Source organism: Hemicordylus capensis, chromosome 4 (assembly GCF_027244095.1).
Source record: "Hemicordylus capensis ecotype Gifberg chromosome 4, rHemCap1.1.pri, whole genome shotgun sequence".
NCBI lineage: Eukaryota > Metazoa > Chordata > Lepidosauria > Squamata > Cordylidae > Hemicordylus > Hemicordylus capensis.
This window is the reverse complement of record NC_069660.1, coordinates 101,982,383-102,006,013: the sequence shown is the minus strand read 5'-3', so window position 1 is coordinate 102,006,013 and position 23,631 is coordinate 101,982,383. Positions and strand designations below refer to the sequence as shown.

The 23,631-nt window shown below is 42.6% G+C and overlaps 1 protein-coding gene across 5 annotated transcripts in view; it reads left to right on the top strand.

The window, feature by feature from the left end:
* The window catches only part of KANK4 (KN motif and ankyrin repeat domains 4), a 58,013-nt gene that overhangs the window by 7,723 nt on the left and 26,659 nt on the right, over positions 1-23,631 (top strand). For 3 of the 5 annotated variants that reach the window (XM_053313400.1, XM_053313401.1, XM_053313397.1), the window contains exons 1-2: positions 21,476-21,606; positions 23,496-23,583. In XM_053313400.1, coding sequence (XP_053169375.1) covers positions 23,568-23,583 — 16 coding nt within the window. In that variant the 5' untranslated portion in view covers positions 21,476-21,606; positions 23,496-23,567. Of the gene's footprint in view, positions 1-21,475; positions 21,607-23,495; positions 23,584-23,631 lie in introns of those variants that run through there. The other 2 variants (XM_053313399.1, XM_053313398.1) reach the window with 2 other exon arrangements.

The following is a 23,631-nucleotide window of genomic DNA, read 5'->3' as shown; positions in this document are numbered from 1 at the left end:
GCACAGCATCCCTCCAGTGACTGTTGCTGGTGTCTGTCTTATGTTTCTTTTTAGACTGTGAGCGCTTTGGGGACAGAGATCCATCTTATTTGTTGTTTCTCTGTGTAAACCAATGGTACATCTGTTGGTGACCTCCAGACTTGACTTTTGTAATGCACTCTATGAGGGGCTGCCTTTGTACGTAGTCCGGAAAATTCAGTTGGTTCAGAATGCGGCAGCCAGGTTGGTCTCTGGGTCATCTCGGAGAGACCATATTACTCCTTTGCTGATGGAGTTACACTGGCTGCCAGTAGGTTTCCGTGCAAAATACAAAGTGCTAGTTATAACGTATAAAGCCCTAAACGGCTTAGGCCCTGGGTATTTAAGAGAGCGCCTTCTTCACTATGAGCCCCACCGCCCATTGAGGTCATCTGAGGAGGTCCGTCTCCAGTTACTGCCAACTCGTTTGATGGCTACACAGAGACGGGCCATCTCAGTTGCTGCCCCGAGATTGTGGAATGCACTCCCCACTAAGATACGATCCTCCCCATCTCTGGCAATTTTTAAAAAACATCTAAAACCCCATCTTTTTAACCAAGCTTTCTCAGCCTTTTAAAATTTGTTGGTTTTAATTTTGTGATTGATTTTAAATTGTTGAATTGTTTTAACTTTTTATATGTGTTTTAATTGTTTTATGTTAACCACCCAGAGACGAAAGTTTGGGCGGTATATAAATGTGATGAATGAATGAATGAATAAATAAATAAAATAAACTGCCCTAAGCCTTTTTTGGAAGGGCGGTACAGAAATCGAATAAATAAATAATAAATAATACTTGTTTTAATAGATCAAACTGGGTCCTCTGCACAAGGAGTGTGTATGCTAGTCAAACAAACCCTTTTTTCACGGTTCACTTAGTACAGTGGCTTACATACTGCATACTGCTCCCCAATCCAAGAGTGTGACTCATGCACACTGGTTCTATTCGATTCCTCATCCTGTCCATGCTGGAAGCAAGCTAGGAGAGGCTCTGTGGCTCCTAAGAATGGCATCAGCACTGAAGCAACAATTTCCCCATCATTCCTAATGAGACAAGTGCTGCGGATGACCTAAGAAATGCTGATCCAATTCTTAGGATCCACAGAGCCTCCCCAAGCTTGCTTCCAGCATGAAAAGGATTTGGAATCAAATAGAACCAGTGTGCGTGGCCCACTTTTGGATCATCGAGGCACTGCACAGGATGTAAGCCACTAGCTCCACCCTTATCAGCTTTCTTGATTATTGTATTTGGATCTGCTGCTAAATAGTGAAGGACAGAAATCTCATGGCAACTGAAATTATGCCAAGGTTGAGAAAAGGAGTGCTTGAGCATATGTCAAATATCTCCAGTTCAGGTGTCCTAATAAACCAGGAAAAAAAATTATATATACTTGTAAAGGCTTCTTTGCAAGGGATTATGCCTCATTTTGTGGAAAATAAGACACTCTTGTTTTGTTTTCTCTGTTGGCTACTAATTTCTTTCCCCATTAAAACATGACAGCCTAGTTGTCATGATGCTTTACTGTATACCAACAGCAAGATACAATCAAGAAAACAAAGTAAATTTTTAATCTGTTAGTTAAATATGTTTCATTTGGTATCGGCAATAGGCACACTCCCCTCCACCAGCCCCCCTCCCTTTTAGCTGATACCTTGGTTTGTTTTTTTATGTAACCTTTATATCTTAAAAGTAATCTTTTACCTTTACTATTGTTTGTCAATATTTTGATTTCAGAATAGAGAAGAGTCTGCTGGTGGGTTGAATACAGATAAAGAATAAGCAAAGCATGCTTTTCTTAAGTGGCAATCTGCACTTGGCAGAGTAAAATGTATGCTGCTTCTATCCCAATCCAACCAGACCATTAATCATTTTGAAACATGTAAGGCGAGCTAAATACTAGGCACTTAATTCTGGTCACAAACTAGTCTGAAGCCTATGCGATGGCACTGGCGTAAAAGGAGTAATCCTAGTGTTAAAGTGCTGATAGCAGAAAAATTGGCTGGATTCTCAATCCTGCTTAATAGAGGTAATAACATATTTCTAGGTTAAATCAAACAGAAAACCACCTCTCCACATTTAGTGTGTTCTGAGGTATAGTCTGAACTATCTGGAAAGCCTTTTCCAGGCTTCATGTGATTCCTGTTCTTGTAAACAGCTAAGAGCAGGGGAGAAGATTGACAGACCTGCCTTCACACATTCACCTCATCCCTGCTTCCAGAAAGAATAAGCCACTTTGTGATTGATGGGGAAATTAATGAGAGCAGAGAACTGCCTCTTAAAGATACATCAAAGGGTCACTTTAAACAAATATATTCTGCATATTGCCTTTTGCCCTCAAGTCCCTAGTTTTGTTGCATTTCTAAGCAATTGTGGGAGTATGTCACAGTTCTATCAGTTTGACACTGAGGGCTGCACACAAGCTCTCTACAGAGTCACTATGCATCATTATCTAAGTAGCCACCACACAGAATATGTTAATTGGAAGCCACCCAAAGGTTTGTGTAACCACATTTCTTCAGTTGTCTGTAACTCAGAATTTCTACTATGCTATCAGTTCACAATGTGAACAGAATAGCATTTTGACTAGATTTGAAACAAGTTGTTCTGGTTAGACTAATCTTCCTACTTTTCTTTCTCAGTAATCTTAATTGATAATTACCATCCTCACAAGTTAATCCACTTCAGCCTTAAACATTCACACATCTGCCATCTTGAACTGGAGTCGATAACATCATCACAAACTTGAGGTGTCCCTATGTGGCACTTACTACAACTGTACCAAATTTGGTTCAGGTCAGTTAGGCAGTCCACAATTTAGCCCACTTGTGCCTCAACTTTTCACACGTCCACCAACTTGGATCGGGGTAGATGACATCATCACAAATTACATCACTGAGGTGCCCTAAGTGTCCCTACACCTGTAGCAAATTTGGTTCAAATCAGTTAGGCAGTTCTCAAGTTAGCTCATTTGTGCCTCAAATTCCGCACTCACTACAACTGTTCCAAATTTGGTTCAAATCAGTTAGGTGGTTCACACGTTAGCCCACTTTCATCTCAAACATTCACACATCTGCCATCTTGAACTGACATAATTACAAACTATGCCACTGAAGTGTCTCTATGTGTCACTCACTGCAACTGTACCAAATATGGTTCAAATCCACAAGTTAGCCCACTTTCACTTCAAACATTCACATGTCTACCTTCTTGAATTAGAGTAGATGGCATCATTACAAAATACGCCATTGAGGCATCTCTGTGTGTCCCTAGAGCTGTAGCAAATTTGGATCAGATCGGTTAGGTGGATCACAAGTTAGCCCACTTGCTCCTCAGATGTTTATGCATCCACCATCTTGAATTGGGGTGGATGACATCATCACAAAATATGCCATTGACATGTAGAGGTGTGCACGGACCGGTCTGGAGGCCATTTTGGAGGCCTCCGAACCGGTCTGGATCCGGACCAGTCCGGCGGGGGGGTGGTGGCTACCTTTAAGGGCGGGGGGGTAGAACTTACCCCTCCCGCCGCTCTTCCCCCTCCGGCGCTGCTTTTAGAATCCACGTTTTCGGGGCAGCAGCATTCTTCCCTGCCTCCCCGGCCCCCGTCGTTGCCCGGAAGTAGTGTAGAAGCCAACACGCATGCACGCGCCGCATACGTCACACGCAGCATGCCTGTGATGTATGCGGCGCACGCGCACGGCAACGCCAGGCGTGCGCGCGCTGCGACGCGCACATGCGTGTTGGCTTCTACACTACTTCCGGGCAACGACGGGGGCCGGGGCGGCAGGGAAGAACGCTGCCGCCCCGAAAACGTGGATTCTAAAAGCAGCGCCGGAGGGGGAAGAGCGGCGGGAGGGGTAAGTTCTACCCCCCCGCCCTTAAAGGTAGCCACCACCCCCTTGCCGGTCCGGACGGATCCGGATCGATGCACACCACTATTGACATGTCCCTATGTGTCACTCATTAAAACTGTACCAAATTTGCTTCAAATCGGCTAGACTGTCCACAAGTTAGCTAACTTGTGCTTCAAACATTCACACGTCCACCATCTCGATTTGAGGTTGATGACATCATCCCAAACTACACTGTTGGGGTGTTCCTATGTGCCCCTACAACTGTACCCAATTTGGTTCATATTGGTCCAAGCATTGCAATGTTGATAGGGATATACACACACATGTGTGTGCGTGCGTGCACACACACACACACACAGAGTGCCGGGTGATCTCCTAAGTTTACTTTCCTTAAGGAAAGTAGGCAAGAAAAAAATGTAATTATCTGCATATCTGATATGCAGACCTTTAATAAGAGATATTGACATTCATTCTAGCCTACCTATTGCTAAACTCTATGGTAGTTTAGGGGAAAGAAGGCTTGCCTTTTTTCTGATGACCAAGTTTTCATTCCTGAGGTTAATGGGAGCTTTGTCATTGACTTCAGTGGGTTATTTATTTATTTATTTATTCCATTTCTAGACCACCTCATCCAAAGGCACAACAAATTTAAAAAAACATTAAAACAAACACTATTTAAAACACATTGCTTAAAACCATATAAAAACAATTCAAAACCATTTAAAATCAATTAAAATACTTTAAAAACAATTTAAAAACTATGGAAGGCCAAGCCAAACAAGGGCTCCCTTAAAGGCCAACAGTGAGACTGAACTGTGGATATCTGCCAGGAGTGCATTCCATAGGCCAGGAGCAGCTACAGAGAAGGCCCGGCTCCGAGTCGCCACTAGACGTACTGGTGGTAACTGGAGACGGACCTCTCCAGATGACCTCAGTGTGCGATGGGGATCATATAGAAGAAGGCACTCTCTAAGGTAGCCCAGACCCAAGCCGTTCAGAGATTTGGCCTGAGGTGTCATCAATATGCAGATGATACTCAGTTGTGTCTTTCAGTTGTATCATCAGGCGCAGGGGAGGCGGTGACTGTCCTGAATCTGTGCTTGGATGAAGTAATGGGCTGGATGTGGGTGAATAAATTGAGAATCAATCCAGACAAGACAGAAGTACTGTTGGTTGGCGGTTCCTCTGCCCAAGTGAATGATGTTCAGCCTGTTCTAGATGGGGTTGCACTCCCCCTGAAGGACTAGGTTCGTAGCTTGGGGGTGCTCATTGATCCATCACTGTCACTAGATGCTCAAGTGGCCTCTGTGGCTCGGAGCGCCTTTTATAAGCTTCAGCTGATATGCCAACTGCGACCTTTCCTGGACAGAGAGAGCTTGGCCACAGTTACTCACGCTCTGGTAACCTTTCGCTTAGATTACTACAATGTGTTCTATGTAGGGCTGCCTTTGAAAATGATCCTGAAACTGCAGCTGGTACCAAATAGGGCTGCAAGATTATTATCTGGGACTGGATGTTTTGATTATATCATGCCAGTGCTTCATCAGCTGCAATGGCTCCAAGTCCATTTCTGGGCCCAATTCAAGGTGCTGGTTTTAACCTTTAAAACCCTAAAGGGCTTGTGACCAGGTTGCCTGAGAGAGTGCCTTGCCCCATATGTCCCTAACTGGACCTTAAGATCTTCTTCAGAGGCCCTCCTCTGGGTGCCCCTCCCAAACTAGGTGGCTATTAGGGAGAGTGCCTTTTCAGTGGTTGCACCCCGTTTATGGAATAGCCTCTCCAGTGAAGTTTGCCTGGCTTCATCACTTTTAGATGCCAGGTAAAGACAATTTTTGTTCACTGAGGCCTTTTAAGATTTAAATTTTGTTCTGATTTTAGCTGATTTTTTAAAAGATGTATTTTAAATTGCTATATATTGTATTTTGTATTTTCTTTTCCTCCATTTTTCTTTTCCTCTCTTTTTTTTGGTCTGTCATGATTTAATGTGTCGTGTGTTTTTAATCTCATGTTTTAATGTTGCCTTCATCTTGAATTGGGGTGGATGACATCAACACAAACTACGCCGTTGAGGTGTCCCTACAACTGTACCCAATTTGGTTCATATTGGTCCAGGCATTGCGAAGTTCACACACACACACACACACACACACACACACACCCAGCATGGCTTCTGCAAGGGCAAATCTTGTGGCACTAACCTTTACCAGTTCTTTGAGAGTGTCAACAGGCAAGTGGAAACCTGCCCCTCCCCATCCTACCTCACTGCATTCTTCACTTCTTGAAGCAATTCTCTGCCTGTCCAGTTCACTTCCTGGTTCTGGGCTAGAGAGAATACTGCTTAGAGCAGTGGAGCACAGCAAGGTAAGATGGGACAGGGAATGAGTTCCCTCAGCTATGCATTTCTTTGTATACCAACAGCAGATCCCACACCCATGGTTTGAATGTAAATGGAGAAACCGATGCACAACTGGCCTGGCATGTCTAGTTTGGCTCTAAATCAAATGGATATAGGAAGTCCCCCCCACCTAAACATCTTTAGTATCACTAAATTTGATTTTACAGTACTATGGGGAGTTTGGAAACAACCTTTCATCTCCCTTATTACTGCAGTTGCTAGGGTCCAGTTCAGCTGCTGGTACGAATCAAAGGAACTTCATAGCAGCCGGAGTCAATGGAAGCATTCCCTCTTGCACCATATTCATTTCTCTATGGATAATTTATTGTAGATGCATGGGTCTTTTTGTGTTACCTTTTCTTAATGATGCCGGCCAAAGAGCATCTTTGCCCAAGGAGGGCTATTCATGGGTTAATAGAGCCCAAAGTCTGCTTTTAAATTTAGTCTGAATTTTTCTTTGCTTCACTTTATACCTCGTATTGGATTTTAACTGGATTTCGTGCTGTGTCTGGCAGAGCATGGAGTTCATGTCTCATAGAATTCATGTCTCATGGGACATTATCAAATTTAGGAACGCTACTATACCTCAAAGAGTTTGTTAATGTAGAGTTTAGCTGGGAAATTAAAGATGCTGTGTTTAACCTTATATGGCGGAAGAAAGGAATAATGTGTAGTGTGTGGAGTCATCCAGATTAATTTATATAAGTACAAAAATCAGCCTTTTAGCTATCCCAGCTGGTTTATGTTTTCCGATGGCTACTCCACTTCTAGCATCTGCCTTGACACCTCAAAGGAGAAAGTCAGGATGAGGGAAAGGGTCTTAATCTTTATGAAAAAGTAACTTTTCACAAACTTGCAGCTGCAATGCATTTTGCATAGCTAAGGATTATAATTCTGAATGCAAAGTAGCAAGACCAGAAAGGGAACCCCTTGAGGTGAGGTAGACATGCCTACTAAGCTTTGTATCTAAATCCCTAAATCAGAGCTTGGCTTTAAAAAATAATAATCTGGCTCTCATGTTACTTCAAAGAAAAATATAATACATTTAATCTTGCTTTCATTACCCCAAGTTCAAACATTCCACTTGACACATATTAACTCTTGTTTAGAAAGTGCCAATTTCCTGCCTACTAGCAAATACTGACCTTTTATGTGTCCAGATAGTTGTCACATTTTTTCCAGTGAAAAAAATTCAAAATATTTTCCAAATATTTTCATTTTTTCATGGCCTGCATGTATCAGTTGGCAGCTGTATGTTGCCAGCTGTATTTAAAACTTCTCTTTATGGATGAACCTTGAATTTAGAGGGAAAGGACAGAGTCATTAAGTTAAATTAAAATGTATTGAACAAAGTTGTTTTGAATCAGATAATTTCTTTCCTTTTTGAAAATATCTGATATCGGTGGCCATAGCCTATATTGCCTTTAGCCAATAACTCCTGGATTATTGGTGAATCCATCAACCATTGACATAACCCTTAGGTAGCCCGTGTTTAGGGTCGGGAGACACCCTGCTGCCCTGCTAAGCTCCCTGCTCCTCAATTTGTGTGTGTGTGGGCCAGCACTAACCCCTTGCCACCACCCTCTACCTCCTCTGGCCACCGCTGCTGCCTCCTCCTTCTAAAGATGCTACCTCACTGCTACCTTAATTTCTCTTCCGGTACTTGCAGTATGAAGCAGATAGATGGGCTGTTTCCTCCCTCATGCAAGAGAGGAAGCAGCCCATCTACTTCCTCCCACGGTGAGTGCCAGCGAGTAATGGCAGCAGCTGCACATGCACCCTCAGGGTCACCCTCAGGACATATGTATGGCTAATGCCATTTCTTTTAGTGCTAGCCCCCGTTTGGAAGTGGGGTGCTGAGCAGGGGGCTTGGTGGCCCTCTTTTTGGAGTTTCCCTGAGTGGCTCATGTTCTTGGAACACATCTGACATATTATAGTTATGCCCCTGCTCCTAACAATGCCATGGTGTTGCTTGGCTGACGTCGAGGTCATCTGATAAAATAGGAAAGGTATATATTTTCCTCATAACTATGCGCAGAGTTCAGTTAAAACACCTGAGAGTTGTAAGTTTGTAGTCATGAGAGATTTTAGGACTATGCATTGAATCAGAACAATAGCTGCCCATAGTGTCTGGGTTTTGCTTCATATGTTTCTTATGCAAATTTATTAATAGCAATCTCCATCTGATAAAATACTGGCCAAAAATTTCCATATCGTATCGGACTAAATCAGAGGATTGCGTGGCCTTTCCCCACCTGTTATTTTGTTTCAAAGCTTGTATCTTTTTGAATCTGATGATGTTCCATCTATGGAAAATGCTGACTGGGGAAGGAGAGGCATTATCTGATTGACAACTGTAGCTGGCCATTGCTTGAAGGTCTTCTCAGGCTTGTAGCTGTTGAAAGCATGCTGCAATTGGTTCTTCTGTACCTGTTTTCTCCCAGTCATAGTGCTTTCGGGAAGAGACATAGAAATAATATATTAGATTCTGTCTCAGGGTGGACCTTGTTCTTTTGCTAGTGACTCTTAGGATGAGCAAAGTCCTTGCAGGAGCAAAGCATCCAAGCAAAGCAGAAATGTGAAAAGGGTGTGCACATGACTCTTTCTCAGAAAGCCTAGCCCATATCAGCCTGTGGATTGTGGGGGGATGTACTCTTAGAATGGGCTACCAATACCTCAAGGTGTTGAAGCAAAACAAAGATCTAAGCAAAGCAGAAATGTGCAGTCAGGGGAGGTGCACGTTCTTCTCAGAAACTCTGCACCTCTCAGTGAAATTGGGACCCATACAGTGGTTTACCATCCCTAGAAGTTTCATCCCATTCTGCCTTTCAATCTGTCTTTGTCTATCTAGGCATTTTGATGGTTACCATTCTTTCGCATGGGATGGGAAAGTTTTCCAATATTGGATCAATTTGATCCAGACTGCCATTTGTATCAGAGAAACAATACAAACGTCCTCTCCCGACCCACTGAGTCTTAAGTGACTCTGTGGTATACAGGTGAGTTGAGGGCAATGAAGAAGGCTGGTAGATGACTTAAGCATTGTTGGAGGAAAACTCAGAATGAATGTGACCAAACACAGACTAGGGCCCGTATTAGGGCCTATTCTATGGCAGTGATGGTGGTGAAGAAATCCTACATTTCCTCCACCATCGCATCTGCTCAATGTCATCCAGCAGAGCTTTTCTGAGTGGTTTGGAGTCTCCTATGTGATGGTCCCAAAGACCATCAAATAGATCCTTTGGCAGCCTGCTGTTATCGATTTGCATTACATTTTTTGCAAATAAAATGGCTCATATCCGCTCTGACTTGGATGCTAAGATTTTCTAGCACTGGAACTGGACATTACCAATACACTGTCTGGTCATGTGATATTGGATAGTTTGCAGACTGTATTGCCTGAGGAGGTGGACAGGCTGATTGGAAGACTGAGGACTACCATGTGCGTGCTCAACTCTTGCCCTTCATGTTTGGTGAAAGCTGCTAGGTAGGGACTGGGCCCATGGATGGCAGAGGTGGTGAATGCCTCCATGAAGCAGGGGATGGTCCCCGCTCAGCTGAAGTAGGCAGTCATTAGGCCCCTCCTTAAAAAGCCTTCATTGGGCCCAGATGATTTAAAAAACTTTTGACGAGTTTCTAACCCCCTCTTTTTAGGTAGGGTGTTGGAGGCATGTCAGATCTAGGCAGCCTCGGATGAATCTGATTACTTAGATCCTTTCCAGTCTGTCTTCTGGCCTGGATATGGAATGGAAATTGTCTTGGTCATCCTAGTGGATTAATTACGCCAGGAGATAGACAGAGAAAGTGTGATTCTGTTTGTTTTCCTGGACTTGCCATTGACCATAGTATCCTTCTGGGTTGTATCTCTGGGTTAGGAGTTGGGGGCACAGTTAAATAGTGGTTCCACTCCTACCTGGGGGTCATGTTCAGTAGGTGGTGTTGGGGGACCCCTGCTCCACCCATTTGCCTTTGGCCTATGGGGTGCTGCAGGGATCCATTTTGTCCCCTATGCTGTTTAACTTCTACATGACACCACTGGGGGAAGGTATCCATGGGTGTGGGTTGCAATGCCATCAATATACGGATGACACCCAGTTCTATCTATCATTTAAGTCAGCAGATACAAAGAAGTCAGCGGATGCTTTGAACCAGGGCTTGGAGGCTGTTCTGGGTTGGATGGGGGCAAACAAGCTGAAATTTAAACCAGATAAGACAGAAGTGCTCTGGGTTGTTAAACCTATCATCTGAATAGTGATGTAAATCTGGTCTTGGATGGGGTCACACTCTCCCTCAAAGGCTAAGTCTGCAGCTTGGGAGTGCTTCTGAACCTGATGCTGTCCTTGAGGCACAGGTGATGGTGGTCTATAGAAGTGCATTTTACCAGCTATGGCTGATATGCCAGCTGTGACCCTAATGGGAAAAGTCGGACCTGACCTCAGTCACTCATGCTTTGGTGATGTCCAGACTGGACTACAGCAACACACTTTATGTGGAGCTGCCCTTGAAGACAGTTCAGAAGCTTCAGCTGGTCCAGAATGCTGCTGCAAGGATGCTCGTGGGTACAAGTCGCTTCATGAGTTTTTTTTTACACTTATCCAGCAGCAGCTTCAGTGGTTACCAGTCTGCTTCCAAGCTAGATTCAAGGTACTTATCTTGACCTTTAAAGCCCTACATGGCTTGGGGCTGGAGTACCTGTCGGACCACATTCGCCCATACAAACCTGCTAGAGTCTTCCATTCGGCCCTATTCATGGCCCCACCACTAACAGGGATTCAGTTGGTGGGGACTAGAGACAGACTTCTCGGTTGTTGGCTTTCAGATTTGGAACACCCTTCCAGAAGACCTTCGCCATGCTCACTCTCTCACTGTTTAAAAAATAAAATAAACAATACTCATCTATTTAAAGAGGCTTTAAAATATTTTATCTTCTGCTTATATCTGGTAGGGTTTTTCAGTTCTTAGTTTTTAGCTTTTTATTAATAACTTTCAAATTCAAAACTTTTTTTTTTAAGATGTGATTTTAAATGTGGTTTTAGCTTGGTCTTCTACCCTGTTTAATTTTATTAATCTTTTACTTTATATTGCATCTATTTTATTAATATTGTGAGCCACCCTGAGCAGTAATATAGGGGTATAAATATTTCAAATGAATAAATAAATGCAATCATTTTTTGCATCAGATCAGGATTGGATCCAATATTTTTGATGTGTGCAGAGCCCGAATAGATGAAGTTTACATGATGATTCTGGAAGACATCAGATTAGACAGTAGACTTCCAGTGTGCTACAATGGGATCTCTTATCTTGTTGCTCTATGGCTGAGCATTGGCCCTTTGTGCTTTGCTAATAGCTGTGGCTATCAGCCGGGCAAGTGGCTTTTGTGGACAGAGATGGAAAGAGCTATCCTCAGCCTCCAGTTCTACATTCTAAGATTGTTTGTGCAGTGACATAGCCACCATTGGACAAGGGGTGGTGGTGGCCACAAATGTCCATGGGTTTCCAGGAGGCTGACACAGTGCCCCCAAGCACCCCCTCACCATCCTCTCACACAGGGGTATAGCTAGGGGAGAGGGGGCCATCTTTTCTCTCTGGTGGGACATAATGAAGAAACTAGGGAGGGGTAGAGCTGGGGGGCTCTCAGGAGCTGGAGACCCATGTTCTTTGAACGCTTTTGCTCAATTATAGCTATGCCCCTGCTCCCACACTCAGCTGGTGACTGAAGTTCTTACCAACTGAGAATGCAACATATGGCCCCTCAACCACACCCAGTGGTGAGCGCTTCATTTGAACACCAGCTGGGAGTTCTTTCTCTCCATTGTTCCAAACGAGGGAGAGAAAGCACCCTGTCAATGAACAAAGTGCTTGAGGGTAGGAGAGACAGATGTGATTCATCGGTCCCTTCTAGGTGGCGACCAGTTTGTTGGCCAGCTGGGTGCTTGCTTGCTTTCCCTCACTCGGAGCAAGGGAGAAAAAGAAAGCACCCAGCTGGCCAACAAAGCACTTGCTGGCTCAGCTGGAAGGAACCAACAGGCCACATGTCCCCCATTCTTGGTGCTGGCCATGTCAGCATGCATCTGACATGCGTCCCTATGTCAGCGTGCATCTGATGCCAATGCAAGGAGGTGGCTGCGTGGGCGAGGCAAATGCAAATGCAAATGCAAAGGCAGGCAGTTGCGGAGGCAGAAGTTGCTGCATGGCTGTGTTGAGTATCCTTCACTGCCTATTACCGCACAATATTTGATTAACAAAACACTGTTATAAGTGGGGAAATGTGGGGTTTTCAAAATGGCATATGAAGCAGAACTAGGGAGTTGCTTTGAGACCTTAGGGAAATAAAGCAGTAGGCCAATTTATTAAGCTTCATTGTTGCCGTGTCCCACTTTCATAGTACAAGTTGCTACTTTAGCACAGGCTTTTGATTGAACAACAGCAGCAGGTGAAATGAAACGGGGAACGAAACGGACTGCCTGCAAGGCCATGCTAGAGTGTACAAGGGATTTGGGATGCAATGAAAAATCTAGGACTAAGCAGTCAAGCCTGACTGATAATTGTGGGTTACTCTAGTTTCGGGTGCTTGAGCTGAGAAATGTTGAGAAAACAAAGGGAAGCCATCTGTTAGGAAGCAAATCCCTTTGAAGGGCCTGTAGATTCCTCCCACTCAGACAAGAACAATCTATTTTATCATTATTAATTTGTGATATTTTAGGGAAATTTGCAGCTAGTTTTAAATTACAGGATTAGTACTATATGAAAGGATGCTATTTCAGATTTAATGGACCTTAGATAGATTTTATAGGAAAGAACTCGTTGCTTGCCATAAAAATGGAGATCTGTTTTTAAAACCAACAAGAACAACAACAACCTAAGAAGCTCAGTTTACTTTAAGCCAAAAATAAACATAGCATAGCTATGCACTTAGAGTGAAAGAACTGTATGGACTTTTACATATCCAGTTTACCAGATAATAGCAAACCTGATTTAGACTGGTATCATCCTGTGTGGTGAACTTTAATTTCAGAGCTCAAAACACAAGAGACAAGCAACTGTTTGCATTTCAGTGAAGCATTTCAGCATGATTCCTACGCAGTCATACAAAGCAGGGAAGGGCTTTTCCCCTGGGCAAAACTTATACAGCTCTTCCTTGAAAGCAGTCTTATTTTATCCAAAGTTTTATAATTACGAGGTCAGGCATGGGCTTGATATATTGGTATAGCCAGTCTTTTCATTGGCTTACATTGTTATAAATTTATTTCTAAACATTTTTGAACCTTGAAAATGTTGGCATCCTCCACATTGTCTTGGCTGTCACATAGATAGGTAACGTACATAATAGAATGCATAACCTGATGCCAAGATGGTTTTTGTTGTTGGTGATGGAGTTCCAGTGCATTGACCTTTTGCATCAACTATCCTAATGACCATTAGGGGCACTGGGAGCAGAGGTAACTAGTGAGGGTCCCCTTATCTATCCCTGTTTTCCTCTGCTCTATGGCCCCTGCTTTGACTCCTCAGGTACTTCCTGTTGGGAGTCAGTCCTCCTGCTTTTCTCCTAGAGAGAAGATGGAAAGATCTCTCTCTCCCCCTACCCATTCATTATGTAGCTGATATATAGGATAGGTTTTTCCTATCCCAAATGTATTTCACTAATAAACCTATTTAGCTTAGACTCTACAGTGATCTCCATGCATATTACTTAAAACAGCTGCAACAACTAAACTCTGCACTCTGTAACTGGAGTGGTAGCTTCATTGGTTCTTTGCTAAATAATCACAACCCCCAAAAAATTTCCTCTAAGGAGCATCAACATAGGCCCTTCCATGAGGAACCTACATAAGAACCTTAAGGTCTTACATAGGAACTGCACAGCCTTTCCTTTCATTCAGAGGTGCACAACTCAAATGCCCCAGTGGACTGGAACCAACCTTGATTTGCTGTGTGGGGCCCAGGTAAATTTTATGCATGTTAATTACTACATTAAAATTAATTATTTAAAATATTAATAAATGTGAGAGGATAGGTTGGAGTCTGGGGAAAAGGCAAGGGGAAAGAGGCATGGTGTCAGTAGGCTCTAGTCCAGGGACAGGGGACATCTGGTCTCAAGTAGCCAACAGCATTGAGTTGCTGCTGCTCATCAGTGCGACAGGCCAAGAGCTCTTCAGGACTCCTGCTGCTACTGCAGAATATTCCTACCTGGGGGCCAGCAAAAAAAGCCCCTGCGGGCCAGATCTGTCCCCCGGGCCTTATGTCGTGCAAGCCTGCTTTAATTCCGTATGCATAGGGTGTTTCGTTACAGGCTGCACCATCAAACAACTGAAAGCTTGAAATGAATTTTTATTTATTTTTTAATTTATTTTACGTTTTATGCTCCAAGGAGCCCAGAGTGGTGTACTACATACTTGAGTTTCTTCTCACAACAACCCTGTGAAGTAGGTTAGGCTGAAAGAGAAGTAACTGGCCCAGTGTCTCCAAGCAAATATCATGGCTGAATGTGGGCTGGCTTCCCCGGAAAAAAAAAAAACATCTGCTTTTTCCTGAGGGAAACTTTTTTTTGAAATTTTTTGAATTCTTGGTGCATTCATACATTGCAGTGTATGGTCCGTTACTCTGCAGTTTCTCTGCAACAGTGAACTCAGCATGCTCCTGTAGATGTTTATCACTTAAAATATAGTTATTGTAAACCCACACACCTAGGCAGTGGCTGCTTGCCTAATGAATCAGGGGGGCACGAAACAAGGTGCAGCTGCCTCTGGTTCCTGGCATCCCAGATTGCATCTCTCTCTGTCATCTTGCCCTGCCTTGGCATTAATGAGAGCCACACTGACTCTAGGCTGGCCATTTGTCAATGATTAACCACCCCACACAGCTCTACTTGACATATGACCAGCCTGCAGGCAGCACAACTCTCTTTAATGATAGGGTAGGGTGGGATGAGAGAGGCACAAATGGAGCTGCCTGGAACCAGAAGCAGCTGTGCCTTGTTTGGCACCCCTCTGGCTCATTAGGACAAACTGCTACTGAAACTAATTAAACCTTAGCCTTCATGGTGGTGGAACTAAAAAACTCCAGTCACTATCCTGAACATCTGCAGATCATATGCTCGCTGTGTACTAACTGTCCTTCTCTTTGTTGTATTAGTTGTGCAAAATGCAGCATCATATAAAAACCTTTCAAATGATAATTTTGTTTTTACGATGTAATATGAAGTTACCCAGTGTCATTATCACCATACTTCATACCTCTATGTTACACAGTGTCATGATTGCCATACCTAAGTTAGTGGCTGACATCTAGAATAGAGTACTTAATAGTACTACTCAGGGGTTACTTTAAAGGGCTTTTTAATTTCAGTAGGACTTCCATTGAGTAATTTAGTAATGGTGTCCAGCTACTGTATCTCCTCAAGGGTATGGCTTGAGATAGCAGTTTTAGATTATACCAGGCAGGCTGTTTTTCTGCTCACACTTATCAAGCTCTCAGGACTCCCCCCCCCCCATTTGAGATGGAAATATATCTTTAGTCCAGTGTGTGGATTTTCTGTAGCTCACATCATTTGAGTTCATCCCTGCATAACTAATTCCACACCCTTTGCTTCATCTGACAGATGGAGAACTCATTATATGTGTTTCTGTGAGTCCAAAACAGAATTCAAAAATATGTACAACAAATATTTCCTGAGTGTCCACATTTAAATTTGATAGGTTACTTCTGCTGGCAATGCTACTTGGCTGCTATGTGATCAATTGGACCACCTACCCAGAAGAGTTCCTTGGAAACCTTTACACAGGCAATGCTAGATCATACATGGATATTTGGCACAGGAGGAGAGTGTAAATACCATGGGCAGGGCAGGGCAGGGCAAGCATAGAAGATGACCATGGGATGCTTCCACTGCCAGTTCACTCAGTTGATTTACAAGTAGGTACTTTTGTCATTAAGCCACCTAATGGCACAGCAGAGAAATGACTTGACTAGCAAGCCAGAGGTTGCAGGTTTGAATCCCCACTGGTATGTTTCCCAAACTATGAGGAACACCTCTATCAGGCAGCAGCGATATAGGAAGATGCTGAAAGGCATCATCTCATACTGCACAATAGTAAACCCCTCCTGTATTCTACCAAAGTCAACCACAGTACTCTGTGGTCACCAGGAGTCGACACCAACTCAACAGCACACTTTACTTTACTTTTGTCATTGGCTCCCATGTATGTTTATGAATCTTGCTCCTGAAGGGAATTTGTTGAATCAGCATCTGAATCCTGCATGATTTGGGTGTGGCCAAACCCAGCCAAAGCTCGGTTTCTCTTTTGGGTCAGAATGTGGTTGCCCAGCCTGGTTTTAAATATCTTGTCAGATGGCTTTTGGGGTTTTTTATAGGAACTCACCCACAAAAATAAGCAGTGATCAATATTAAATGTGCATCTGCATTTGTGGTATGGCTGGGCCTTAATCATGGGTGTAGCAACTGTTGAAAGCACATCGTCCTACAAAGTGTCTAATAGCAGGGGGAGATCAAAGAATAATGAGTGAAACTTGCTAATGAGAGAGATTAATAGAGGACAGGAGCTCATGTTGTCTTCCTATGTGCCTAAAATGTGCTTTTGATCTAGAGACTGACCCCCTACAACAGTTATTTCTTCCAATATAATTCCAGGTCTCCCCACCGCCTCCCCTTGCCTCTCTGCTTGCACATCCAGATGGGCTAAATGTTTAAATTATTAATGTTTATTTTAATTTATCGGACATCTCAGATCCATCCTGCATGTAACGTGGGAGAACCATGATCAAATATCCCAACATGTTTTTGTCATTTACAGTAACAGCAAGGGTTTTGATGTTGATTGGGGCAGCAGAACCAGGGAGTACTTATCCCCTGTGCATCTTTCCAACCCAGATGAGATGAGATGAGATGAGCTGGTCTTGTATTATCAAGCATGAATTGTCTCCTTTGCTAAGCAAGGTCCTCCCTGGTTTGCATTTGAATGAGAGACTACATGTGCCAGTCTGTGCAGACAATACTGAGCTAGATGGACCAATGGCCTGACTCAGTTGAAGGCAGCTGCTTATGGTTGGTCCATTACTCTGAATATTTAAATGGAACTTTGTGGTTTTAGTTTCACCCTCAAAACTCCTTGATATAAACCTGGCACATCTTTTGCTACAATATTTTATCAGATCACAATCTGAGTCTTATCAAAGCCTTGGGTAGGCTTATTTACTATTATAAGCATTTTTCTTTAATGAGGATTTTGTTCAACAATAAATCTCAAAACTGGCAGGCAACTTGAGTATGTTATTAAACTTGGAACAACTTTTGTATCTCATTAAAGTTTTGACTTCCTTTGTTTCTTCAGTTTCCTCAAATGAAAGTGCCAGTAATAAAATCTTATGTCCTACATATGACTCAAAAAGCACATTACCTCAAGATTTGATCAATCCCAAGCAGAGGCGTATCTAGGGAAAATAGCGCCTAGGGCAAGCATTGAAATTGCGCCCCCTGTCCAAACATCTGACACCCATCTTTCAGATAACGTTACCATAATATCAGCGGAAAAATACAAGTCTGAAGGTCACATACAAGTCACATATCTGAATATGTGTACAGTGACTTATATAATATATATATATTTTTTAAAAAATTACCTGTAGCCCCTTCGGGGGGCTTCCTAAAGGCTGGGGGGTCTGCAAAGGTTCCCCCTCCCCCTGCTGGCCTCTAGGGCCTCACAGGGACCATTTAAGCATGTGCGGTGGCCATTTTTTTTAAAAAAAATTTTTTCAAAAAATTGCAGCTGAAAACAAAATGGCCACCACGAATGCTCAAATGGCCTCTGTGAGGCCTGGTATGGCCTAGGGCCTCAAAGAGGCCATTTGAGCATGCGTGGTGGCCATTTTGTTTTCGGCAGCCTTTTTAAAAAAAATTAATTTTAAGAAATGGCACCCTCCTTCAAGTGGTGCCCGGGGCCCAGTCTAGCTGCTCAACAGCAGCAAAATGCTTCCGTTCAGGCAAGTTGCATTCAAAATGTAAACAGCAGGGGAGCAGTCTTGCAGAAACTTACAACCTGAGAAAACAGCAACTTTCTTACGCCAGATATATGACATCCTAGTTCCATATCGCAGCGATTGAATTCGAAACAAAGCATGGGAAATGTGAATGGCACCCTGCTGTCTGTGCAGGGACTGCTGTGTCACAACATAGGAAGTGTGGAAGCACACTTGCAGGGTCTAATCTGGAAAGCGCCCTGAAACTGCAGACAAAATGGTCCATTCCAAATGGGATGTTTTTGTTATAATTCATTACTTCTGCTGTGAAAGATGAGTTGATGGTTAATACTGAGGCATCCTGCTGTTTCTAATAAAGCTGCCTTTATTGAGTTAGGATAATTAGGGTTTTTTAAACGATTACTTGTCAGTACAGAGCTGATGAGACACATGGAATATCCAAGCAATATAGTTTAAACTGGCTTGGCTAAACATCCTAAATAATTAGCAACGCACATACAGAGCAATGTATAGCACAGTATATCACAGGGAGACGAGGGTAGGCAGATACCAAAAAAACTGTCTTGTCTACTGTTTGCCACTTAAAACAGACAAATGACAAAGTCCACTTCCCAACCATACTGCTTGTCTTGGCTGCTAGCTGAAACCCAGGACTCGGGCAAAATGAGTTCAGTGGTTTATAATTGTCTGGTTCAAGCCTTGCCTGGTAAATTATTGGTACATTCTGCCCCAGCTCCAGCCACCCAAGATGACTTCTTTGAGGCATTGCCAAGATCCATGAAGATGATACGAAGCGGTGTATCAGTGAAGGGGACCAAATCCCCTCATCATAAATCTCATGTTATATTTTGAATGAGGAGGGAGGAGGAGAGAAAGAAGCATGGGGTCTGAGGCAACAGGACCATTCTCAATGTCTTCCAAGATAAGACCCGCCTCTCCCATCCAGTTACAGCCCATCCGGTTAGATCATCTCAAATGGCCCTTTTGTTGGTCCCTGATTTCCGAGAGGTTCGGGGCTCTAGGACTCATGAAAGGGCCTTTTTGGTTGCTGCCCCACTTCTTTGGAACTCTCTTCCCCTTCAGATTCGTTTAGCCCCTTCCTTACTGATCTTCAGATCTCTATTGAAGACTTTTCTTTTTTGCCAGGCTTTTGCCCTGTAGTTTACCTATTTGGGGTTTTTTGTTAGCTAGTTTAGATTTTAATTTACAATGTAATTTTTAATGTTGCCTTGTTTTGCATGTTTTTGTACACTGCCCGGAGTCTTCAGAGTGGGTGGTATATTAAATGAAATAAATAAATAAATAAATAAATAAATAAATAATGCTTCTCATTGTAACTGCAGTGCTTTCCAGCATACAGCCTTCTAGGCTGGAATGTTCTGGAGCCTCTCACTTCTCCAGGGCAATTCAGGTTCCATTTGAAATTCTCCCTCTGGAGAGCTCTTTTGCATGCAGAAGGTCCCACTCCCTAATGCTTCTAGGCAGGGCCCAGAAAAGACTCCTGTCTGAAATGCTGGATTGCTGCAGTGAGTCAGAAGAAACAATACTGACCTTGATGGACCAATTGTCTGATTCTGCTTTGAGGCAATTTCATAAGAATGCAGAACAGTGTTCCCTGTAACAGGGATTCCCAGATGTTGTTGACTACGACTCCCATAATTCCCAAGCAAAAGCCATTTCATCCCTGTTAGAGGGAACACTAATGCAGAAGGACTATGAGATAAATGTGCCTCAGTAAGCACCAGTGCAGTTAGTTTGTTGCAGGTTGAACATGCAGTAAAGGATGTGCTCTTGTGAATGAGTGTATTTTCCATCTTTCCATGCACATTTAAAGAGATTTATCCCCTCCTATCTCTTCCTTTTCCCCTCAACACTGCCTCTGTTTCTCCTGCAGTTGTCTTGTGTCAAAAATTATCTTATCTTCATTTGCCTCATTGCCCTGAGGTGGTGTTGACTAGCCTATACTAGGGCCATATTTTACTGAACTATTTATATCATCAAGGCATCTCTTTTAATTTGGGGTCAGTAGCTTACAATCGCTTTTGGGCTCTAAATCACTTTGCAGTGCTATTGCATAAGAAGACAGTACTGGCACTGCTGACTCTTTTGCGATTGCTTGTTGTACACCACTCCCATTGGAAATAAGGGAAGTCGTGCCCAATTTGTGATCATGCAAGAGTCAGTGGTACTGTTAACTGCCCTCTTGTACAACTGCTCTGCCAGGTGATTTAGAGCCCTGTAGTGGCGCAGATAAGTCTGCACTGCCCACATTATGCTGTGGGACATCAGCCAGTGACCTTGTTTTCTGCCAGCGCTCTTGCACCATTTAACAGATGCACTGGAGGCAGAAATTCAACAGGTAAAGCTTTCCATCAATGCAGATCCATGCTGGGAAAGGCTTCAGCTGTCAGATGGCTGTTACTGCCATGTTAAAGGCAAGCCTTTCTACCTACACGAAGCCTGCAGTACAAATCAAGAAGGCCTCCCATTATTTGGAATTCAGAAACTTCTGCGACACCTGGAGATAATGAAATTTTAATTTTAATTGAGGCTGCAATCCTAAATTTACTTACTTGGATATAGATATTATTGAAATCAGTGTAATGTAATTCTGAAAAAAAATACGAGCAGAGCATTAATAGGAAATATGTTTGGAATTAATATGTTTCTGTTTGGGAAGGTGGAATATGTGAGGCACCTTCGTCTTTGCTCTGACCAGAGATGTAGCTATAATTGAGCAGATGGGTTCAAAGAACCTGGGTCCCCCAGGTCCTGAGGGCCTCCCAGCTCCACCCCTCCCTATTTTCTTCATTTTGTCCCCCAATCTGAGGGGCCACTGGGGAGAGGGGTGAACACGTGCCCCCTATCCCCTAGCTACCCCCCTGGCCCTGACCCCAAATAGTTTTCATGGTATGACCACTAATGTAGAGTTAATTATTTACAGTCTTTTTGATAAGGCGCAGAAGTGCATACTTTGTTCAAAATTTTCTCAGGATTTAAACAGGTCTCTCCCGCCCCAATCCAAAATAATATGTTTATTCAAAATGTCACTAATTTTAACTTTTCTCTCTCCCTGAAAGGTTCTTTAGAAATGTTATGTTGTTGGTTTGTCTGAACATAAATTATACTTGTATCTTTCAGTGCTCTCTTTAGTAAAACTTCTATTTGCTTTTCAAGCAAGGTCATTGATCAGGTGACCAACTTTAGCAGCTGGAAAATACATGGTTATCAGGATAGCTCTTGGCTCTTCAGAGGTGTTTGAAAAGCTTTCTAGAAAGAAAAGGCTTGTGTCTGTTTCCTTTCTTCTTTTTAATGTGGCTGGCTGCTGGGAGGATGTGCAGGTAACCTGGCGAAACGCTTCTCTTAACTGCTTGTTTTAACTCCAATAATGAAATGCTAAATTAAGTTGCTGCAATGCAGTTGGAAATGACAGGCAGTATCAGAAAGCTGTTGCAATAGCTGTTAATGAGATTGCATTAATTTGTAACCCCCCTGGACAGAAATGATCTTGAGTTCATAATCCCAATTTTAAATGCTTCTAATCAATCAAAAATTCCTTCCTACCAGTGAATGTTACAGCCATTGATCTTAGTAACATTAGTGCAATGCTGTACATGTTTGTTCTACTCAGAACATGTTAAGTTCTACTCAGTGGAGCTTAGTCCTAGGTAATATTACATAGGATTGCTACTTTAATTATCATGGTGCTAAAATGTTCCAGATTACATTACGTAAACTCTTGCAGTTGATGCAAAAACATCAACTGCATTTGTTCTAACGACTGTACTTGGTGTTATGTATCAAAAATGTCACTGCATCATAATAAGAAAGAGGTCAGTTGCTTAGGGAAATACAAAATCTTTGGTCTTCATTTATTCCATCATCTGTCTTTATTATTTTCATTTCTGTATAGGTTTTTATTTTATGGAAAGCATATCCATGCTGATAGAAATCCATCCGTTAGAATCAAAGGTTCTGTTTGTGTGAAGTCGTCTGCCTGGGGATTAAACTCTTGCTTCCCTGACATTGTTCTACTGATACTGTTCAGCAACTCTGCCTGAAAGGTTCTCTCTGCCGATATAGTAGAGATCCTAACAGTACTATTGAAAAGGTGGCTGCTAAGAGAAGCAAACCGTACACGTGCTTTTGTAAATCTTTTAAATAACCCTGACCAGTATGTGAGCTTGTTCACATATTATGGCAGGTGCTAAGAAGCCACAGTATATCCTACCTTTCTACATGTCAGTGCTTAGGTATATGTGCTTCCTCCACCCCCAGAGTAGTTATACTTGTCACCTAAGGCACATAGCAACTATTTTTTTAAAAAAGGAATTGCAGTATTAAGAAGGAATAGTTATTTCTAAGGCCTTATTAATATGTTATTTGAGTGGCAGCATTACTTGCTTTTTTCCTATGGCTGTACGCCATGCATACAGGATATACATTATTTAGGACAAACATTTTCCTAATGAATAAAATAAAAGGAGTACACTATACCACATGCTTTTCTATATGTTTAAATTGGTTCTTATCCTATTCAGGCGGGTTGGTGTATTCTATGGAAAATTGCTGAAGGAGCAAGCTATTGCTGAGAAGAAAGTCACCAGTTATAGCCCATATGCAAGCCCGATTCAGACATTATGCTGTATGAGTGTATGGATGTCTGTACATGCATACATGTGTTTGTGTGAATGACTGTTCCTGGATTCATTTAATAAGTGAACCTGGATACAGGTCCTTCAAATGCATGGTACAGATAGGAAGTGTATTTCTGTACCTACATTCAACAGAACATGTGAGTGACTGTGCCTGTTTACAGATCTGTACCTGAACACATTTCCTGAGCAATTATTTCTGTTTCTCGCATTTTCAGTACCCTTCCCCATTTCATTGTGAATTTCCAGCAGTACCATGGGTTGTTCCTTAGCAGTGAAAATGATCTCACAAAGATACATAACTTCAGAGCAGAAACGGTTGCAGTTAGAAGATGCAACATTGATTAAAAACCTTTCTGGAAGGCCTTACTGGATGAGTGGGCTATAAGGACAATAATTTCAGTCTGTGCTGACAGAATCTGTCTAATTGACACTGCACTGAATTTAAAAACAGATTATTCTGGTGAAGTGAGCAATTTCTTCATAAAGGAGAAATATAAAGAAGTTGTAATATATGATTCTTGAAACAGCCACAATGATACCATGTAACTTGCCTTTTTTAATTTTTTTAAAAGGTAGACTAAATTTCTTCAGGTGATCTTCTAACTGATGGCTTGACATCCCCAGACTGGGCAAAGTTCAGCATTATGGAGAATACAGAAGGTATGTCTATAGTACTTTAAACTTAATTAAGAGGGGAAAGCTTTCATT